The sequence below is a fragment of the Dipteris shenzhenensis genome, chromosome 23 (genome assembly GCF_047967505.1).
Source record: "Dipteris shenzhenensis isolate YYH24624 ecotype China chromosome 23, Dip_SZ_1.0, whole genome shotgun sequence".
NCBI classification, from domain to species: domain Eukaryota; kingdom Viridiplantae; phylum Streptophyta; class Polypodiopsida; order Gleicheniales; family Dipteridaceae; genus Dipteris; species Dipteris shenzhenensis.
Window position 1 is genome coordinate 14,113,821 of NC_141618.1, and position 18,513 is coordinate 14,132,333.

At 44.8% G+C, this 18,513-nt stretch overlaps 1 protein-coding gene across 1 annotated transcript in view; it reads right to left on the bottom strand.

Annotated features, from left to right (window-relative positions):
* Positions 1-15,626, bottom strand: part of LOC147887027 (vacuolar fusion protein CCZ1 homolog B-like) — a 69,683-nt gene extending 54,057 nt beyond the window's left edge. The window contains exons 1-5 of the mRNA XM_087394725.1: positions 15,506-15,626; positions 5,045-5,255; positions 3,783-3,876; positions 2,190-2,373; positions 1,960-2,069 (exon numbers count right to left, since the gene is read on the bottom strand). Coding sequence (XP_087250851.1) covers positions 1,960-2,069; positions 2,190-2,373; positions 3,783-3,876; positions 5,045-5,211 — 555 coding nt within the window. The 5' untranslated portion in view covers positions 5,212-5,255; positions 15,506-15,626. The remainder of the gene's footprint in view (positions 1-1,959; positions 2,070-2,189; positions 2,374-3,782; positions 3,877-5,044; positions 5,256-15,505) is intronic.
* Positions 15,627-18,513: the final 2,887 nt, after the last annotated feature.

Here is an 18,513-nt window from a genome sequence, read left to right on the forward strand (position 1 = left end):
AGGCCTACTCCAGGCACTCACTGAGAGAGACCCAGAGATGGATGGGAATCTTGATGGGATTTGGCAGATGATTAGCGTGGTGGGATGTTTGGGGAAGGAGTGGCACATTGACCCTCCCAGTATTTCAGAGCCGGATGCCCCCAGATGGCACCTCTGGCTTTGGGAGGGTAGGCCCTTGCGGGAGGTCCAATGGGATCTGGGAGAGTGGTTCTGGCCCTCCAGGGGTGACCTTGCTGAGCAGGTGGACGAGGTGCCCTTCTTTTCCTACACCACACGAATTGGCAGGAGGCTTCAGATGGACTCTTCGATGTGGACCCCTTCGAGGGAGAGGCATTGGGTAGCCCAGAGAGTGCCTCGGGACGTCCGTTCTAGGTTTTGGACGTGGTTATGGTCCAGTTTGCGACCGAGGAAGATATCCTACTACTTCTGGCTGGCCGCCCACGAAGGCTTGCCCATCAGCCCGTGGTTGGAGCAGATGCAGGTGGAGGAGCAATGTCATAGTTGCTCTACTGGTTTTCTGGAGACGATCCCACACTGCCTCTGGAGCTGCCGTAGCGCAGCAAGGATCTAGATGGGATCCCTCAAGATCATGACCCGTATGCAAAGTCTTCAGAGAGACTACACTTGGGGGATGGTGACCTGGTTGACTGAGGGAGGACACGCATCCATGAGGCGGTCCCTCCTGATAGCCTGGTTCCTCCTCCGGAGGACAGTGTATGGGAGGTATTAGCCAGTATCACTGCATGGAACAGTTGGGTTGCTCGCTGCAGCCTAGTGATAAGTGAACATCCCGTTCCACCCTCAGCTACCTTGGTCGCCATCTGGCTAAATATCATCTACAGCCTCCGCTCCACCTAGGAGCATGGGACCCCAGGCTCCAGGGCAACTGTCGCAAGGCGTGCTCGTCTCTGCAAGGCTTGGCCTGCAAGAGTTTTTTACAATTTCACTCCGCAAGGGATTCGCTGGTGGTATAGTCCCCCCACCTGGCTGTTAGCCCCAGTACCAGAGATCCCCTAGGCAGTGAGCTAGGTTTCTCCAGTTTTCCTTTCAGCCTTTTCCCAGTTTTTCCATACTCAGCACCTTCGGGGCTGCTGTTTTATATGAAGTTTTCAAGCATTGAAAGAAGATTCTTTTCTTTGAATATATATATATATATATACACACTTAGCCTTTTGATATTCTTTCCCAAAACTTTGGCAGGGCAGATTTTCCAAACTTGGTTCAACCCTTATGGAGATTCCCATGAGTCGAGCCATGCTATAACTGTCTCATATGTAGAGGAATTCTGTCATAAAAGCGATTTTTGCCCACTATCGGCATATGGTCATCCTCTTGCTCATCTCTAGACCAGAAATCCGGCTTGTCCATCTTGCAAAGTTACTGGTGGAGGATAAGCAACAACCCATCTGACTTGTCAGATCTCCTCTTACTGGGTCACTCACTTCCAAGTGCACTGAATTCAGTCATACTAGGTCAAAAGATTTCGATTTACTTCTTGAACCAAAAGTGGTATGGGCAAAATTCTTCAGTACTGTCATTCATTCAGTAATATGTACTTTAGAATATATCCAATCTTGTATATTAACATTTTGGTTGTTCTTGGACTTAATCTACCCACGAGTAATAGGTGAGCATTATTTTTCTCAATGCATATGACAATAAAAGAAAGGGTAAAATAAACACCATTATTCACTTTAAACATTTCTTAAGAGTTCCCATAGACTCTACCAACATCTATTCCAGCATTCTGACCCTGAACGGTTATTCCTTTACATTTTCAGCTTTGAGATCATATTCACTCCAAACCCCCATCAGCAAAGGCACCCTCAATGAGATTACCCTTGAAATCTCTATTCTATAACAACTACATGCTCATCTCATACATTTCACCAAAAATGTTGATTTTCCCTTTAGCAGTACTAAACCATCTAAATAAACTAGTCTAAGCTCAGAGCTCACCTGGACCTCCAAAGCAGTGTTACGCTCCAAGGAAATCATTTGAATGGTTCCTCTCTCCTGGAGACCTTCTCGAATGGAAGGCATCAACAGCTTCTTTCCAACCATCAGATCTACAAAAAGAACCCCGAGTTGCAACACATCAACTGCGACAAATTGCAATTACCATCTTCAAAAACTAAGTAAGCAGTGCAAAAATAATGCTCTTGCACAACCACTTGATACTCCAGAACCTGAAAGATAGTCTGGAAAGAAAGCATGAAGACAGCTCCTTGCAACATCTCCACTTGGATGCTTTGAAAGCAGGGCTCTAATGGACCCAAAGAACATTGAAAAGAGGCCATGTGCCTCCTTCAGTACAGACTGCAATCCACTGCTTCTTATAGGCTCACCATTTTCCTTCCTCTTCTCCAACACCTGCCCCAAAAAAACAGCTCCAGTCTTACAACCTGTTAAATCAGTTATGCCTTGTTCTAACTAGTCCTTACCTTCTAGCACATACCTAGATGAATCCAGGAACATTCCCAAACTCATCCTCTAAAAACACAACATAGTGCAGTTTCAATCTCACGATAGTCACTCATAAGATTGAAAACCATAAACTCCATCACGCATAGCAGGGACTAGCTACTATGACATCCCCACTGACGTCATCAGCGCCCAACAGTGGGTGTAGACCATAGTATAAACGTATGCTCTCACACATACAAATCCACACACCCACACATACTTGATTATTGATTTATACAAAGTCTTCGTACTGAGTTTTTGTCGGCACTCCGGAGGTGAAGGGCAAACTCAGCCATGACGAACAGCTCCAGTCTTACAACCTGTTAAATCAGTTATGCCTTGTTCTAACTAGTCCTTACCTTCTAGCACACTTTTTTTTTTCTGGTTAGAAAGCACCAGACCCCCTCCCCCCCCCCCCCCCACACACACACAAAATAACAAAGAAAAAAACAAAAAAAGAATGTCTAGGAGATAATCATAAGACGTTGCATGAGGTTTCATTTGAAGAGGAAGACAGAGAAGACAAACATTAATCATTTGTACATGCAAGTAAACAAAAAAGGACAGGAAAATGGTTGTGACGTAAAATAGCATCAGACTTTATGCATGAGAAACATCATCTACAATTCACTGCACTGAAACCAGTAAAGCACATAGCCAAAGCAAGAGAAAAAACTTGCAGTAACTTTGACTAGGAACAAACTTTTTCATGCTCAAACAGCAAGAGAAACGGAGAGGAACGATACCAACTTGCAATTAATTATCAAAGCAATACATATAGTACAAGCCAAAATTGGCTGTATTCAGCTATACTTCAGACACATATCGGAATGAAGGAATGAAACTCCTTTCAGCTCATAAGTTTCCTTTTAGGCTTTATGAAAGGTCAAACCAGGCTAGAAATGTTATATGGAGCTGAAGCCCATCCATTTGTATAAATCATCTACTGCTAGTACATAACAAACTGTGAAAGTCATATCCCTAATACTACCAAACAACAAAAGCTTCCTTTTCAATACGACTTGACAGTAACTCAAAAAATGAATTATTACTGTGGAAAGCACTCCAACTATATGTCGATATCTTCCTTGGATTAAGGGGTTCAGATATTCCATATTTTCAGGCTCTGTAGTTTCTATGCAAAATGACAAAATCTAAGCTTTATGCTGATTTTTCGGGGTCTGTGCATGTAAAAGAACTGCTTTTCGTAAAGCTTCTTGTGGAATTTTTTATATCCCATGAAGAAGCTTAGAATTAGATGAAACAACCAAGAAGCAATTTCTTACAGTGTGTTTTGAGCTTTAGCACAGACTCACCATGATCATCCAGATGTCATGCTCAGGTTGAAAGAAGACATGTGTTCGCCGTTCGGATTCAATTTTCTCACAAGGAGCCTCTGGAGAAAATATCCTGGGAAAAAAAAATTGCAGACATGCTCATATTCTTTTTTAGAAATGCCATTAACATCCACACCACTCAGAACATAAAGCATACCGTCATGACTCGTGCCCTTGGCTCCACTACCAGCTTATACCATTGATCAGGACATCAGACAGATTCGACAAAGGAACAAAGAGGGCTTCTCTGACAAGTAAAAAAGTATTGCAATAGTTACAATATTCAAGCAGCTGAATAGCTTGATGACCATGCTATTTGGAGCTACATTGGCACAAATGCCAAGCAAATGGTCATGTGAGAACTAATCACAAAAAATTTTCAGGCGAAAGCATTATAATCACCAATCAGTCAATGATAAAAGCAGCTCGAGGGATATAAATTCCCTCTGTATTTCGTAGACTTCAAGGAGCCTTTGGATGCTATGGGATAGAATGACTATGTTGCTAGTCCCAAGACAAGTAATGAGACAATTGTTGGACCCTAGCCGAGCTGGAAAATATATGATGGATGGCCCTCACAAAAAGAAAAGGAAGTCTTACTGCGGAGTCCGTCTGGGTGAAGAAAAGGCTGCCTGCTCCGTCCTACTCTATTTGGATTCACAGGTGAGCTTGAGAAGTGGATAAGACATTGAAGAGCAGAACATGTCAGACTAGCTCTCTCTAATTATGCTCTATTTCTCTATCAACAAGATGTAATATCCTTGGTAATGGATAAATCTGCTGACCCATCCGGATCTCCAACAGCATCGGACAATAGCTGCAGCAGAACACTAGGAGACCCCCTCTGGATCTGCCAGGTCAAAACATCCAAACAAAAGACATGCTAGTAACATACAGCCACCTGAGTCAGCAGGAACAACTCCTCGTGGTGCAAGGTCATGCCTGAAAGCATGTCATACATCGACATGGCTTCCCTCCGCAATGCCCTCGTGGGAGATGACACATTTGATACATAGCATTTGAGGTTGTGATAAGGAAAAATGTAGGAGAACTCATACTTTGACAAAATAAAAGGTAAAAAATGAAACGATATTAATTTGAGTCTTCACGTGCATAAACATGCCACGAGGTTAAATGAACTTATAACGAAAATATAATATTACCATGCTTCCTGTTTCACCATCTTTTTAACACAAATCAGGGAACGCAAACAGATATGCATGCTTTAAGCATTGACCTACTTTGTAAATGTTATGAGACCTTCTGCAAGGCCGATTAAAGAAAGCTGTGCTGTCAAAGGACAATCTGTCGGAAAGAAAAATAGTATTTTGTCAAGTTCATGACCATCATGCTGCCCTCTACTCATGTCAAATACACAGAGTTGCAAGGAGGTATCCCATTCCGACATCTCGGAACAAACTATAAGCCTGGTTTGCTTGTGTTAAATAAAACCTGCAAGTCACAAATGAACAAAACAAAAACTTAATGTCTCAAGGGAAAATAGCAGCTCAAACTATCAGGACAGCATTTATTTTAAATCTGAATTTATATTTGTAAAAGTACTACCACGACAGATCAAAAGTCAGACCAAACGTTGTTATCCAAGATAAGCCACATATATGAATCATTAAAACTTTCTTTAAAATAACTTATCTGTTCTGTGATCACTTCCATTAAAATGATAAAATGTCAAAAAGTGAGACCATTTAAACACAAGATAACAGGAAAAAATTATTGCCGACTACTGCCATTCAAGAGGACATGCCTTTTAGAGTGATTTTCTATTCAAGCCAATTTGATGAGCCCTATCAGTCAACGTAAGCCTTTTAAATCAGTAGTGTATGCCAATAGAACATATCATCTATCACACTGTCATTTTCACAAAGCTTGGACCCCACTAAGGGCAAGGTGCATAGTTTGTGTTTGTGACATGTGTTTTTATTATTGGTACATTCTAGGCAGTGGCCAATGTAATCCATAAGTGAGTTAGGGGCACTTTTCCCTCACTAGAGTTTTTCCCCCTAACCACAATTAGTGGGTTAGTGTGGTTTTGTCACTTAGACAAAACCACCTCCTCACTTGTAGTCTTCCGAGCGCACCAGATACGCTACGTGAATACCGTAGACTGGTACGGAGGAAGAAACTAGACTTCGTTCGTCGAAACGAGGAGGAGCTACTGAACATTTTGTTTAGTAACAACTCTAAGGACTTCTGGCGGATATTTCTAGAAGGACGGTCCCCTCCGCCACTCACTCACACCCAGATCTGGTTTGATTATGCACGCACACTTTATGACATCCCAAATCAGCCAGTCTCTAGCCTCTCACACATGCCTCGTCCCACATCCTGCACCCTCTTCACTAGAGGAGGGGTAAAGGATGCTGTAATGACACTTCATAATGGCCGAGCAAAGGATCACGAGGGACTATGCACTGAGTTCATTGCATATGGGATTAACCTCCTAGCCCCGATCTTAGCAAAGCTTTTTAATGAAGCAATTTGTTTGGGATTTCCACACACTTGGACCATTAACACTATCTCACCCATCCACAAGGCAGGGGATCCCATGAGCCCGGAGAACTACAAGACCATTATGATTGGACATGTCATGTCCAAGATTTATGCATCAGTACTTGACTCCGAGGTTAGCAGACTTGCAAAGTGTCAAGGACTCAGAGCAGCAGGACAGGCCGGATTCCAGCGTGATCATGGAACCATGGACCACATTCTGACGCTCAGATGTATCATCGAGGAGGCGAGGTCACGGAAGCAGAGGGTTTATTGTTGCTTTGTGGATTTTCGCAAGTCATTTGACATGGTCCCGAGAGCCCGCCTCATACGACGCCTACAAGACTTGGGTTATGACCAGGAGATCATTTGGGCTGTCATGGCACTTTACGAGAGAGTTTTTGGCAGAGTTCGGGTAGGATCCGGGTGGACAGACGAGATCATGAGTACCATCGGGGTCAAACAAGAGTGTCCTTTGTCGCCTACCTTGTTTGGCCTCTACATTGACAAGCTTGAGATAGTGATGCAGACATAGGGGGGTGTAGGTTGCTCTCTTGCGGGCACGCTGATCTAGATTTTGCTCTATGCAGATGACGTGGCTCTCTTGTCTTCCTCAGCAGAGGGGCTTCAGAGACACCTAGACGCACTACAGTCCTTTTGTGAGTCTCATGATTTGAAGGTCAACCTGGGTAAAACCAAGGTCATGATCTTCAATACATCTCGAGCCATCATGCGTCAAGAGCAGTTCACATTTGCGGGGTCATCTGTTGAGATAGTTTCATCATACACTTATCTTGGGGTTATCTTCTCTGGACCGAGCTTCACTATGAGACCCGCGATGCAGGCACGCTTGAGTAGAGGGTATGCCTCATTGGCCAGGCTAGAGAGGCAGTACTTCCGCTCACACTTTCAGGATCCACGCACCAAGGGGTTGCTTTTGGACTCCTTGGCTCGCCCAACGGGGATGTACGGCAGTCCTTGTTGGGGACCAGACTTGTCGGATACAGAGTGGACCCATGTGGAGCGGCTACAGGTTCTCATGCTATCACGGATGATTCGTGGTAAGTCATCCGTTCCTCACTAGATCATTCAGGCTGAGTTTGGGTCACCCCCTTTACAGCTAGATGCTACATTTTCATCTTCAGGTGTCTTGTGTATTATGAGATCCGAGGACGTTTCCACTGCCTCTTCAGAGATAGTTATGGGATTTTAGCCCATTTCCTCTCGTACCCAGACCAGCGGTGTTTGGCAGGTTTCATTCATGAGGCACTTAAACACCGCGAGAGGATACTCCGAGCACGGAGACATGAGCGGACTTCTTCCTCGGTTGATCCCTCTCAGAGCTCTATCACGGAGTTCTTTCACCTAGATCACATGGACCCCAACGAGACGAGGCCTCGACATGACCGTGACCCGGAGCCCGTGACCCGAAAACTCAGACAGAGGGTCGACACACAGATCACACTTGGAGACATCCCCTCCTTGTTTAGAGTTGGAGCCCAACCGACGAGGGTCACAGTAGCCCTGGTTAGACGCAGAGCTACAACCAGGAGACGTGCCAAGACCGCACCTCTGAGTGGCCGACAGCACTCTATTGCCAACTTCATGCCTCCACTACCTCATCCATCCTGATATCTTACTGTTGCTAGGGATGATGATGATATTGATGATGATGTTGAGATTGATATTTAGTCGACCATCGACATGACTATGTTGTACTTAGAACTTAGTACTGCCATTCTGCATTTTTGCATTTTTTGCATTTTGCATTTTGCATTGGTATGGACGCTCGTTTAGTAGCTCCACTACCACAGCTCGTTGTATCAGGATTTTCAGTCTCATAGACCCATCGGTCTTTTGAAGACTTTAATAAACTTTCTTTCTTTCTTTCTTTCTTGCTATCTTATCTATTCAAGCTTCTACGTTCTGCTCTCTTGCTTGCTTCTTGCTCCCATTCCAACATTTGGTATCAGAGCCTTGTTAAGCTCCTGCCTCCAACCCAAGCTCCTCCCGTCGTGTTTGCTGTTGTTCATCCGTACAACTGCTGTGCCAGCCGTCCATACAACATACGCAATTTCATCCATACGCTTCCTGCACAACAGCTCGTCCGAACGGATTTCGTCCATACACCTGCAGCTCGCCGTACAGCTTGCACACCCATCGGCCAAACAGTCTATACGATCCCTACTCCACACCATACAGTCCATACGCTGGCAACACCGTACATTAGTACTGGTCGTACTGTCAATTTCGTACGTCTTGCAAGCGTCCATACTCTTTCTTTGGTGTCAATACGTTTTGCAAGTTTTCCTTGTAGGGTCTTCTTGCAGGATTACTTTAAAGACACCTTCCTTTGCAAGTTCTTCTCTTTGCAAAGAAATTGGGGCTTTTGAGTTCTTTGCAGGCACGTTGCATTTTTTGGAGTGTTTTTGTGCAATTTTTGGTCAGACATTGCAAGCAAATTGCAGTTTGTCCAAAATTTGGGGCTTTTGCAGGCAAAGTGCAATTTTGGCAACATTTGGGGCTTTTGGTCAATTTGCCCCCTTTCCGTTGCAAGAATTTGGGGCTTTTGCATTTTGGAGCAATTTGGCAATGGGCAGATAATTTGGGAGCTTTTCAAGCAGTTTTGGACTCAGTTTGAGTCACATTGCAGACATTTACCATTTTTTGCAGACAGATTTTGCAGATTTTGGGCATTTGTAGAGCGTTTTAGTGCATTTTGAGCCTTTGATAGGCTGTGAAAGCAAATTGTCATTTTGGGCAGATTTTTGCAGACTTTGGTTGTGCATTTTACATCCTAGGAAGGGATTTCAATTGTCTAGTTTGCTGTCCTTGTGGAGCTTTATGGTGCGCGACATCTTAGATTGCAGACATCTATGGGATTATGTCAATGGAGATGAGACAAGGCCAAAAACTATGGCTACACATGTCACTCCTACAGCTGGAGGCAGGGATAAAGATCAAGGTGCAGGACAAGTGGTAGGAGCAGCTGTTGCTTTAGTGGCTCACACACCGGAACAGAAAAGGTGGGATTCACGGGATGCACAAGCTCTTTCAGTCATTTCCCTTTCTGTCAAAAGGTTTATCATTCCTCACATTCAGTCATGCAAGGCCTCGAAGGCAGCTTGGGATATTTTAGAGAGCATGTTTGCAGCCAGAAATGATGCCCGAGTCTCATTTTCGAAGAGAGAGCTATCTCATACACACATGGATGAGGGTGATTCCATGAATGCTCACCTCACCAAGCTTCAGGATTTGAGGGAACAATTGCTGAATATAGATGAGATCATTCCTGATTCAGATGATGATTACCACCACTCTAAATTCTCTTCCCGAGTCCTATCTCGGTTTTCATACCTCGTTGAATTTGTCATTGAGGGGGGGTAGCAATCCTCTTTCTTTTCACGGATTGGTAGGACTCTTGTTGCAGGAAGAGCAAACAAGAAAGAACATGGCCACACGGGCTGGCGAGCATGCCATGCTTTCAAAGTTCAGGCCCAAAGGGAAAGGGCAGCAAAAGCAACATGGAAATCATCCCACACATCAGCATAAAGCTAATTCTGGACAGCCCTCTCATAAGGCTAAAGGTGATGCAGAGAAGCCAAAGAGGAAGGGCATTTGTCACTACTGCAAGAAGTTGGGTCACTACATTAGTGAATGCAAGAAGAGAATAGCAAAGGAGAAGAAAAAGGATTCGGTTTTGGCTGTCTCAGATGCATCGTCTCCTAATGCACATGAAGGAGGGATGTTACAGCCAAGTTTGTGGAAGAGGATTATGCCTTTTTGTCTTGCATTTCAGAGTTTTCCAGTGGCTGGTCCAGATACTACAGCCACTCTTGAGGATGACTCATATGCTTTCCTGACTTGCAGCTATGACCCTTCGAAGGATGCATGCTCTTTGAGTGTCAATGAGACATTGAACACATGGTATTTTGATAGTGGTGCATCCAAGCATATCACTTCAAGGAAGAGTCTTTTTGCATCTTTGCATGCACCACCCGCTAAAAAGAAGGTGGCATGTGCAAACAATTCTTCTTATTCAGTGTGTGGAGTGGGTGACATCATACTTACCTCCACGGATGGCACAGATTTCAAAATACTGATGTTCTTTATGTGCCAAGTATAAGGAAGAATTTACTTTCAGTGTCCTCTCTCAATCGAGGAGGATTTCAAGTTATCTTTGATGATGCTCAGTGTGCAGTCCAAGACAAAGAGAATGATTATGCGGGGATATTTTAGTCATCATTCTTTATGTAGATGACATGCTGCTCACAGGGTCAAATGAGGAAATAATTGCAAATTTCAAGGCTGAATTGAAAGCTGAATTTGACATGACAGCTTTGGGCATGTTACATTTCTATTTGGGGATCCAGTTCATACAAGACAAGCGTGGCATTGTTATGTCTCAATCCAAGTATGTGCAAAAGCTCTTGGATAGGTTCAACATGCAAGATTGTAAGCCTACAGCCACTCCCATGGAACCAGGGCTGAAGCTTACTTTGTATGATGCAGGTGAGTCAGTGGATGCCACACTTTACAGCCAGGTTGTTGGATGCCTCGGTTATTTGTACAATACACGGCCCGATATTTAGTATGTAGTATCTCAAGTGAGCAGGTACATGCACAGCCCAAAGACAACACATTGGCAGGCTGTAAAACGCATCTTCCGTTACTTGCAAGGAACAAAGTCCTATGGCTTGATGTTTCCCAAGGGGGGTGACTTGCGGATGCATGCTTACAGTGACTCAGATTGGACTGGAGACTATGACACTAGGCAGTCCACAAGCGGTAATTGTTTCTTTTTTGGCAAAGCTTGCATTTCTTGGCTGAGCAAGAAACAATCTACTGTGGCTACTTCCTCATGTGAAGCTGAGTACAGGGTAGCTTTCACAGCGACAATTGAACGTGTTTGGTTGCGTCATTTGTTTGTTGATCTTCATCTCTTATTGGAGGGGTCCTTCTCTAATTCTCATTGATAGTCAGAGTGCTATAACAGTGGCAAAGAATCATGTGTTTCATGCTCGGTTCATTATCATTATGTCAGAGAGAAGTTGCATGCAGGGGAGATCAGTATGATCTATGTGTCAACACATGACAATGTTGCAGACATCTTCACCAAAGCACTTCCACGTGAGAACTTTGAGGCATTTCGCAGTGCCCTGAACTTATCTCCTTTTAGTGATTGAGCACTTCCTTGTACATCATCACATTGGTGCGACAGGGGGGTGTTAGAATTATTGGTATATTCTAGGCAGTGACCAATGTAATCCATAAGTGAATTCGGGGCACTTTTCCCTTACTAGAGGGTTTCCCCCCTAACACAGTTAGTGGGTTAGTGTGGTTTTGTCACTTAGACAAAACCACCTCCTCACTTGTAGTCTTGCTATCTTATCTATTCAAGTTTCTACCTTTCTAGATATTTCAAGCTAGCTATGAGAGTATACACATACCTAGACGAATCCAGGGACATGCCCAAACCGATGCTCTAAAAACAGGAGAGTGTGCAGTTTTAACCTGATGATCGTCACCTGCAGTTAAAAGACCATACGAGGGGATGCCATCGTCATGACTCATCAGTGCCCAACAATGGGTGTAACTGCTACTGATGGGCCACCAACAAATCTTTTGAAGCATCTGAAGTCTAACAAGTGATAGGGGAAATAGCACAGCCGCCATCTCCACCTCCAAAGTACCTGCTATCTTTTTTACTCCAATTTCCAATGACAAGACTGCTACTGATGGGCCGCAGGCAAATCTTTTTGAAGCATCTGAAGTCCCACTTGTGTATGCAAACTCCTCAGTACCTGTGGAAAATCGGGTCGATATGGACAGAGGTAATGAGGAAGACAACATCCCAGGTCTTTTTTTCCCATTCCCTGAATTTATGTTGCATCTACAAGAAAACGACCTGCATGACAAGTCAAGGAAACAGAGGCTCTTAAGTATTTTTTGGCTTAGATCAGTGGACATTAGAGACCGGTAAACAAAGACAAACAGGCTCCTCTACATGGACTCACGACAGTCAGTGTCGAGCGGCTCCTACACAGAATGTCAAAGGAGCAAACAAGCCCACTGCTTCCGATAGGAAACCGAATGAGGACAAGCCAAGGAACCATCCCTTGCACCAGTTGCTACTGCAAGGCAAGCCCTCTTACAGCGCGGCTGTCCAAGGAGGCTGCAGGAGCTTCTTCAAAGCACCGCCACCCCCCAAGCAAACTTCGTGGGAAGCACTCAGTACCAACGCCCAGAAGATCTTCCAAAAGAGCTCACGAGACAGTAAAACCGATCAAGGCACTGCTCAACCAGATGGGGAGCTTATTAAGGTAAGCTTCCCTGCATCAAGGCTCACAACAAAGTGTTAAATGAGACGAGGAAACAGATTTGCTCGTGTACGGTCATTGGTTACATTCATGGTCCTAGGCTGCCGGCAGTCTTTCTGGAAGGTTGGGTATGTAATGCTTGGACCCAGAAAGCACAGGTTCTCACGAACATTTGTTTCCTTAGGAACCGGTTCATAGTTTTCTTGTTCGAGAAGCTTGAGATGGCCAACGTACACCCAACGTTTCAGCTATTTCCCTCGTTTGTACGGATTTTCCACGCTTTTGGCTCTCTCCCTCTTCACGCATTTAGAGATGTTTACCTCTCTCTCTCTCTCTCTACGCTTTCCAAGGTTGCATTAAATGCTGTACGGTCTGCATTAATGACAGTACGGACCTCATTTATTGCAGTACAGACAGCGTTTATTTTTTTTTTTGCGCAAAAAGTAGTGCTAGTTATATTGCTTGAAAACGAGAGTACAAGAGGGCCTAAAGGCCAGCGGGCTGTAATCACAAAATGGATACAGCCCGTGGTAACAAAATAATAATTACAAGCCTCTCAAGGCATAATCATCGGAGTGTGGACAAACAGCCACGGTGGGGGGGAGGAATGCCACTGAAGACTCTAAGCAAAGTGCTGGAAGAACAGCTCTTGATGGTCCCAGTCACGAAGGAAGCGCCGTCTCTTCTCCTTCCCTGCCCGCGACTCCCCCTGAATCTGATCTCACTGACCCTTGAGCGTGTGAATGATCGTGCTCCAAATGTCCGCTAGGGTCTGGGTAGCAGAAGAAGCCTGATCTCCTAAGGTCTGCGCGCATCTGGAAGTCCAGATATGCCAGCCTACAATACTCCCTATGATCTCCCAAACTGGGTGCCGAGTCATCGCTCCTGCATTTGTCTCTGTCAGATGCCAAGGAAAGCTGTCCATGTATGCCCAGGTGGCCTGCGTGATGAAGAAAACTCGATCCTGCCTAGAGAACTCATAAGCCAAGTGATGTCCCATCTCGGTGCTGCACCAGCAAACGGCTCCCCAAGTGACCGGTCCTAGCTCGGGTGCAGCCCTCGCTAAGATCCCCATGACTCCCTTCCACACTGTCTGAGCATCAGACAGCGTTTAATGATCGTATGGAGCCTGATTTTGTTGTCGACACGCATTCCAAGGCTCCTTCTCTGCCCCAGAACTCCTTGCACGCAGTCCCAAGCTCGTTTTTCTGCAGCTGGCATGCACCCCGAAATTACTTCTGGAAGCTGTACGGGCTGTTGGTGCATCTCCGGAGGCCCTGTTGCTGATGTTCTAGCCTTTTTCTCCTATTTTTGGCCTCTCCAGCCATTAGCCTTGCTCTCCTTTCTATTCTCAACTCCCAAAATCTGTGTCTTTCTCTTTTTCTCTCTCTTTTCCCTTGGTTGGGAATCATTTCTACGCCCCTAGGAGTTTGGACAGAGGATAGGTGCAGACACTCGGAAAACTTTTTACATGCACATGCAGATATAACACTACAAGTACATAACTCATTTCCAAAGCTGACACTCGGAAAACTTTTTGCATGCAAATGCAGATACAACACTACAAATACAATTACTCGTGAGCCACCAAGGGATTGACATTTCAATCATGAAAAGTTGCAAAATCAACTCACTTCTGCAGCCCAAAAAAACCTACTTGAACGAACTTGCTTTAACTTTCAAATTGGAATACAACCGTGTGGTTAATAATATTCTAGACATACCTGGCTCCACGTCTACTCCTTATCTTCACGCAGAGCATGACAGTCAAATTACTCTTGTCGTTTCTACGAACCAAGAAGCAAAATAAATTGTGCAACATTGAACAAAAGCGAGTCTCTCCAGCGCATAAACTTTTGACTATGGCGATGATGTGCACATCAAGAGTGATTAATAATCCTCTAGACATACCTGACTCCAAGTCGACTCCTTATCTTCACGCAGAGCATGACAATTAATTACCTTCTCTTTCTACAAATCAAGAAGCACAATAAATTGTGCAACATTGAACGAAAGCCTGGAGTGTCCCCAGCGCATAAACTTTTTAATAATCCTCTAGACATACCTGGCTCCACGCCAACTCCTTATCTTCACGCAGCATAACACTCAATTACCTTCTCGTTTTGCAAAAATTGATTCTACAAACCAAGGGCACAATAAATTGTGCAAGATTGAACAAAAGCCTGGATTGTCCCTAGCGCATACACTTTTGGCTATAATGGTCATGTTCACATCAAGAGTGATGCTAGAATGTGAATATAATTGACCCGCTCATTCCACTTAACGTGCCTAGGAAGGTGGAGCAAATGTTTAGATCAATGGACAGGTACAATTGTGGAACTGGATCAAAGAACTCGCCAGAAGAGACACAATATCTCACTCGTTCGAAGCTTGAGCATACGGGAGCAAGCCAGACTGGTGAAGTTTTAAGAAATGCAGATCGATACTTCAACTGCAATCATGCTAAAACTCGATTAAGAGCTTCGGGAAAGTTAAAGCTGATGAATTTTCTTGGTGTGAGATTTTATTCACAAACAAGTCGCAGCCAAAAGAGGTCTATGAAATCACTATGTCTCAGAGATTGCGCTGTAAATCAATGCACTGTGCAACGCTGCAGACTGGAGAGCCTGAGAATCTCTTATATAGTTGCAAAGGCAAGGACTAGGGATCTTCAATTCCCCTCTCTCCTTATCCCACACTGCCACTTTCTTTCTTTCTTTCTTTCTTTCTGTCTCTCCCTCCCTTTCTTCCTTTCTTTCCTCCCTCCCTCTTCCCCACAACAACACACCGCAAAAAACAACCGAAAACACACAAGGCATAACTCTCGATGGATTATTATTGTCAGCATCAGAATTGGGGGCAATTGAATCGTACAAATCTTGCCGTAAGTCGCTTGATCCGGTTCTTCACTCCGAACACATCCGGCAGAAATTCTCCATCGCAACTCTGGGAACAAGCGACGGAGCTGAAAACTACTGTACGCAAATAAATTACGCTTCACGCAAATGTTGCTCCAGTCAAACCAGGAGTTGACTTGCTTAACCCCATAAGGAGAGCTGAGGTTAGCCCTACCACTACGTGTCACGGAGGGAGTGTCCCAGGTTAAATGTCACACGAATGGCATATTTTGGAAATTAACCTTCACATTCCAAAGCCAAAGCTTTTAAAACTTATGAAATTCAAGGCATTTTGCATAATATTTTGGTTGCAAATTTTTAACTTAAAACTTCAAGATTTTCAACTTGAAGGTTTTTGTATCCGCCGCTAAGAAAAATGTTTACGGCAGGTAGCCTAGGGAGATGTTTGGGTTTTCTCACACCCCCTTGAGCCACGTGTCATGAATCTAAGCCCTTGATCTCTTGATTTTGTTTGATGTAAAAGCTAAGCTTCTATACTATCTATTATGGAGGGAGAGACCGAACCTTGGAGCCACGTGTCGGGAGCTGGGAGAGCGAACCTTGGAGCCACGTGTCGAGCTCGGAGGGAGCTGGGAGTGTTAATGTTTTGGAGCCGTCGGAGCCGTCACGCCATGAATCGTCTTCAACAACGCCGTCTCCTGCAGCCTCCATCGCCTCTCGCCGTTGCTTCTCCAGCGCCTCGACAGCATCGATCAACCTCCTGTGCAGCCATTTTGATCGCCACCTCCTGTGCAGCCATTTCGATCGCCACCTCCAGCAGTTCTTGATCAGCTCGAGACCTCGACCTCCAGCAGCTCCATATCTCGACCTCCAGTCGCCACCTCCAGCAGTTCTTGATCAGCTCCAGATCTCGACGTCCAGCAGCTCCATATCTCGACCTCCAGCATTTCGATCGCCACCTCCAGCAGTTCTTGATCAGCTCGAGATCTCAACCTCCAGCAGCTCCATATCTCGACCTCCAGTCGCCACCTCCAGCAGTTCTTGATCAGCTCCAGATCTCGACGTCCAGCAGCTCCATATCTCGACCTCCAGGCTCCATATCTCGACCTCCAGTAGATAGATCTCGACCTCCAGCAGATAGATATCGCAGTTCCATATCTCGACCTCCAGGCTCCATATCTCGACCTCCAGCAGATAGATCTCGACCTCCATATCTCGACCTCCAGCAGATAGATATCACCACGGCACCTTTGTGCAGCCTTTTGTACCTCTCCATATAGAAGTATAGAAGATATCGATCGCCACCTTTGTGCAGCCTTTTGTACCTCTCCATATCTTGACCTCCAGCAGTTCCTGATCTGCTCCATATCTCGACCTCCAACAGCTCCTGATCCGCTCTATATCTCGACCTCCAGCAGTTCCGTCGACCAGCAGCCAGCTCCAAGGATTTCACGTCCTCAGTTCACATACACGAGTAGGCTCCAACAAACATCCTCTGCTCCTGTGTGCAGACTTGAAGTAGACATCCTCAGCTCGACGTCTTGGTGGACAATTCCTTCAACAACCATTTGTATTGCCAGGTCGATTTGCTATGGTTTACTTTCAGTTGATCGGTCTGCTAAGCGAGTTTATTTTGCATTCCGAGAGATAGTGGACGTGTTGCAATCTCTTTCTCTCTCTCTCTCTCTCTCTCTCTCTCTCTCTCTCCCCCCCCCCTCTTCCACTTATCTTTCTCTTGCATAGGATCATCCCTCAAGACGGTTTTTAAGCATGTGCAGTAGAGAGAGAGAGAGAGAGAGAGAGAGAGATTATATGTGTGTGTGAAAGAGAGAGTGTGTGTTTGTGTGTGTGTATGTGTGTGTGTGTGTGTGTGTGTGTGTGTGTGCTTTTGTGTTTTTGTGAGAGAGGGAGAGAGAGAGAGAGAGGGGGGGGCGAGGTTTATAGAATTTTTGTATGTGGTTTTGAGAGAGGGAGAGAAAGAGAGGTGTAGGGGTTGATCGATGCTAGGGGAAGATGAAAGGGCATGAATATCTAAGGAAAGGAGATGAAAGAAAATGAAGATAATGGAGGAACGAAAGAAGGTAGATTTGAGCAAGCAAGGAGAGATTTTCCTGAAGGAAAAGAGGTAGTGTGCACCCTGCTATAGGTCAATCAATCGCCATCGTGCAAGCTTGCATGTAGACACATATGCTACACCCTCCTTTCCCTTCAACTAATTAACTGATTTTAGCATATTCCTTAAGTTAGGGTACATGTTGGTGCCAATCTTACGTGCATTTTGGGAGATAGTGGCATGTGAAGTTTTGTAATCCTTACAAGCTATATGTATATCTAATCAATTGTGTGTGTGTGTATGTGTGCGCGTGTATGTGTGTGTGTGTGTGTTGTGTGTGTGTGTGTATGTGTTAACACCTCTAGCTACGGGTTTTTTTTGTGTGTATTTTTGTGCCTCTAGCCTCTATCTATAGCATGCATAGAAGTGTACGTGCCATTTTTAGAGAGATAGAGAGAGATTATGTGTGTATGTGTTAACACCTCCAGCTACGGGTTTTTTTTTTGTGTGTGTGAGTTGAGATGTGCATTTCGAGAGATAGTGTCATTAGTCATTTGATAAACCCTCCCCCTCCCCCCTCCCCCCCTCTCTCTCTCTATCTCTCTCTCTCTCTCTCTCTCTCTCTCTCTCTCTCTCTCTCTAGCTATGGTTTTGTGTGTGTGTGTGTGTGTTGAGATACACATTTCCAGAGGCAGTGGCGTTAGTCATTTGATAAACCCCTCGCCCCCCCCTCTCTCTCTCTCTCTCGCATTCACAAATCTTGCATGGTGCTCACATTCACACACAAATGTAAAAACATAACGTTTATAATCCTTACAAGCTATATGTATATCTAATCAATTGTGTGTGTGTGTGTGTGTGTGTGTGTGCACGTGTATGTGTGTGTGTGTGTTGTGTGCGCGTATATGTGTGTGTGTGTGTTGTGTGTGTGTGTGTTGAGATGTGCATTTCGAGAGATAGTTTTGTAATCC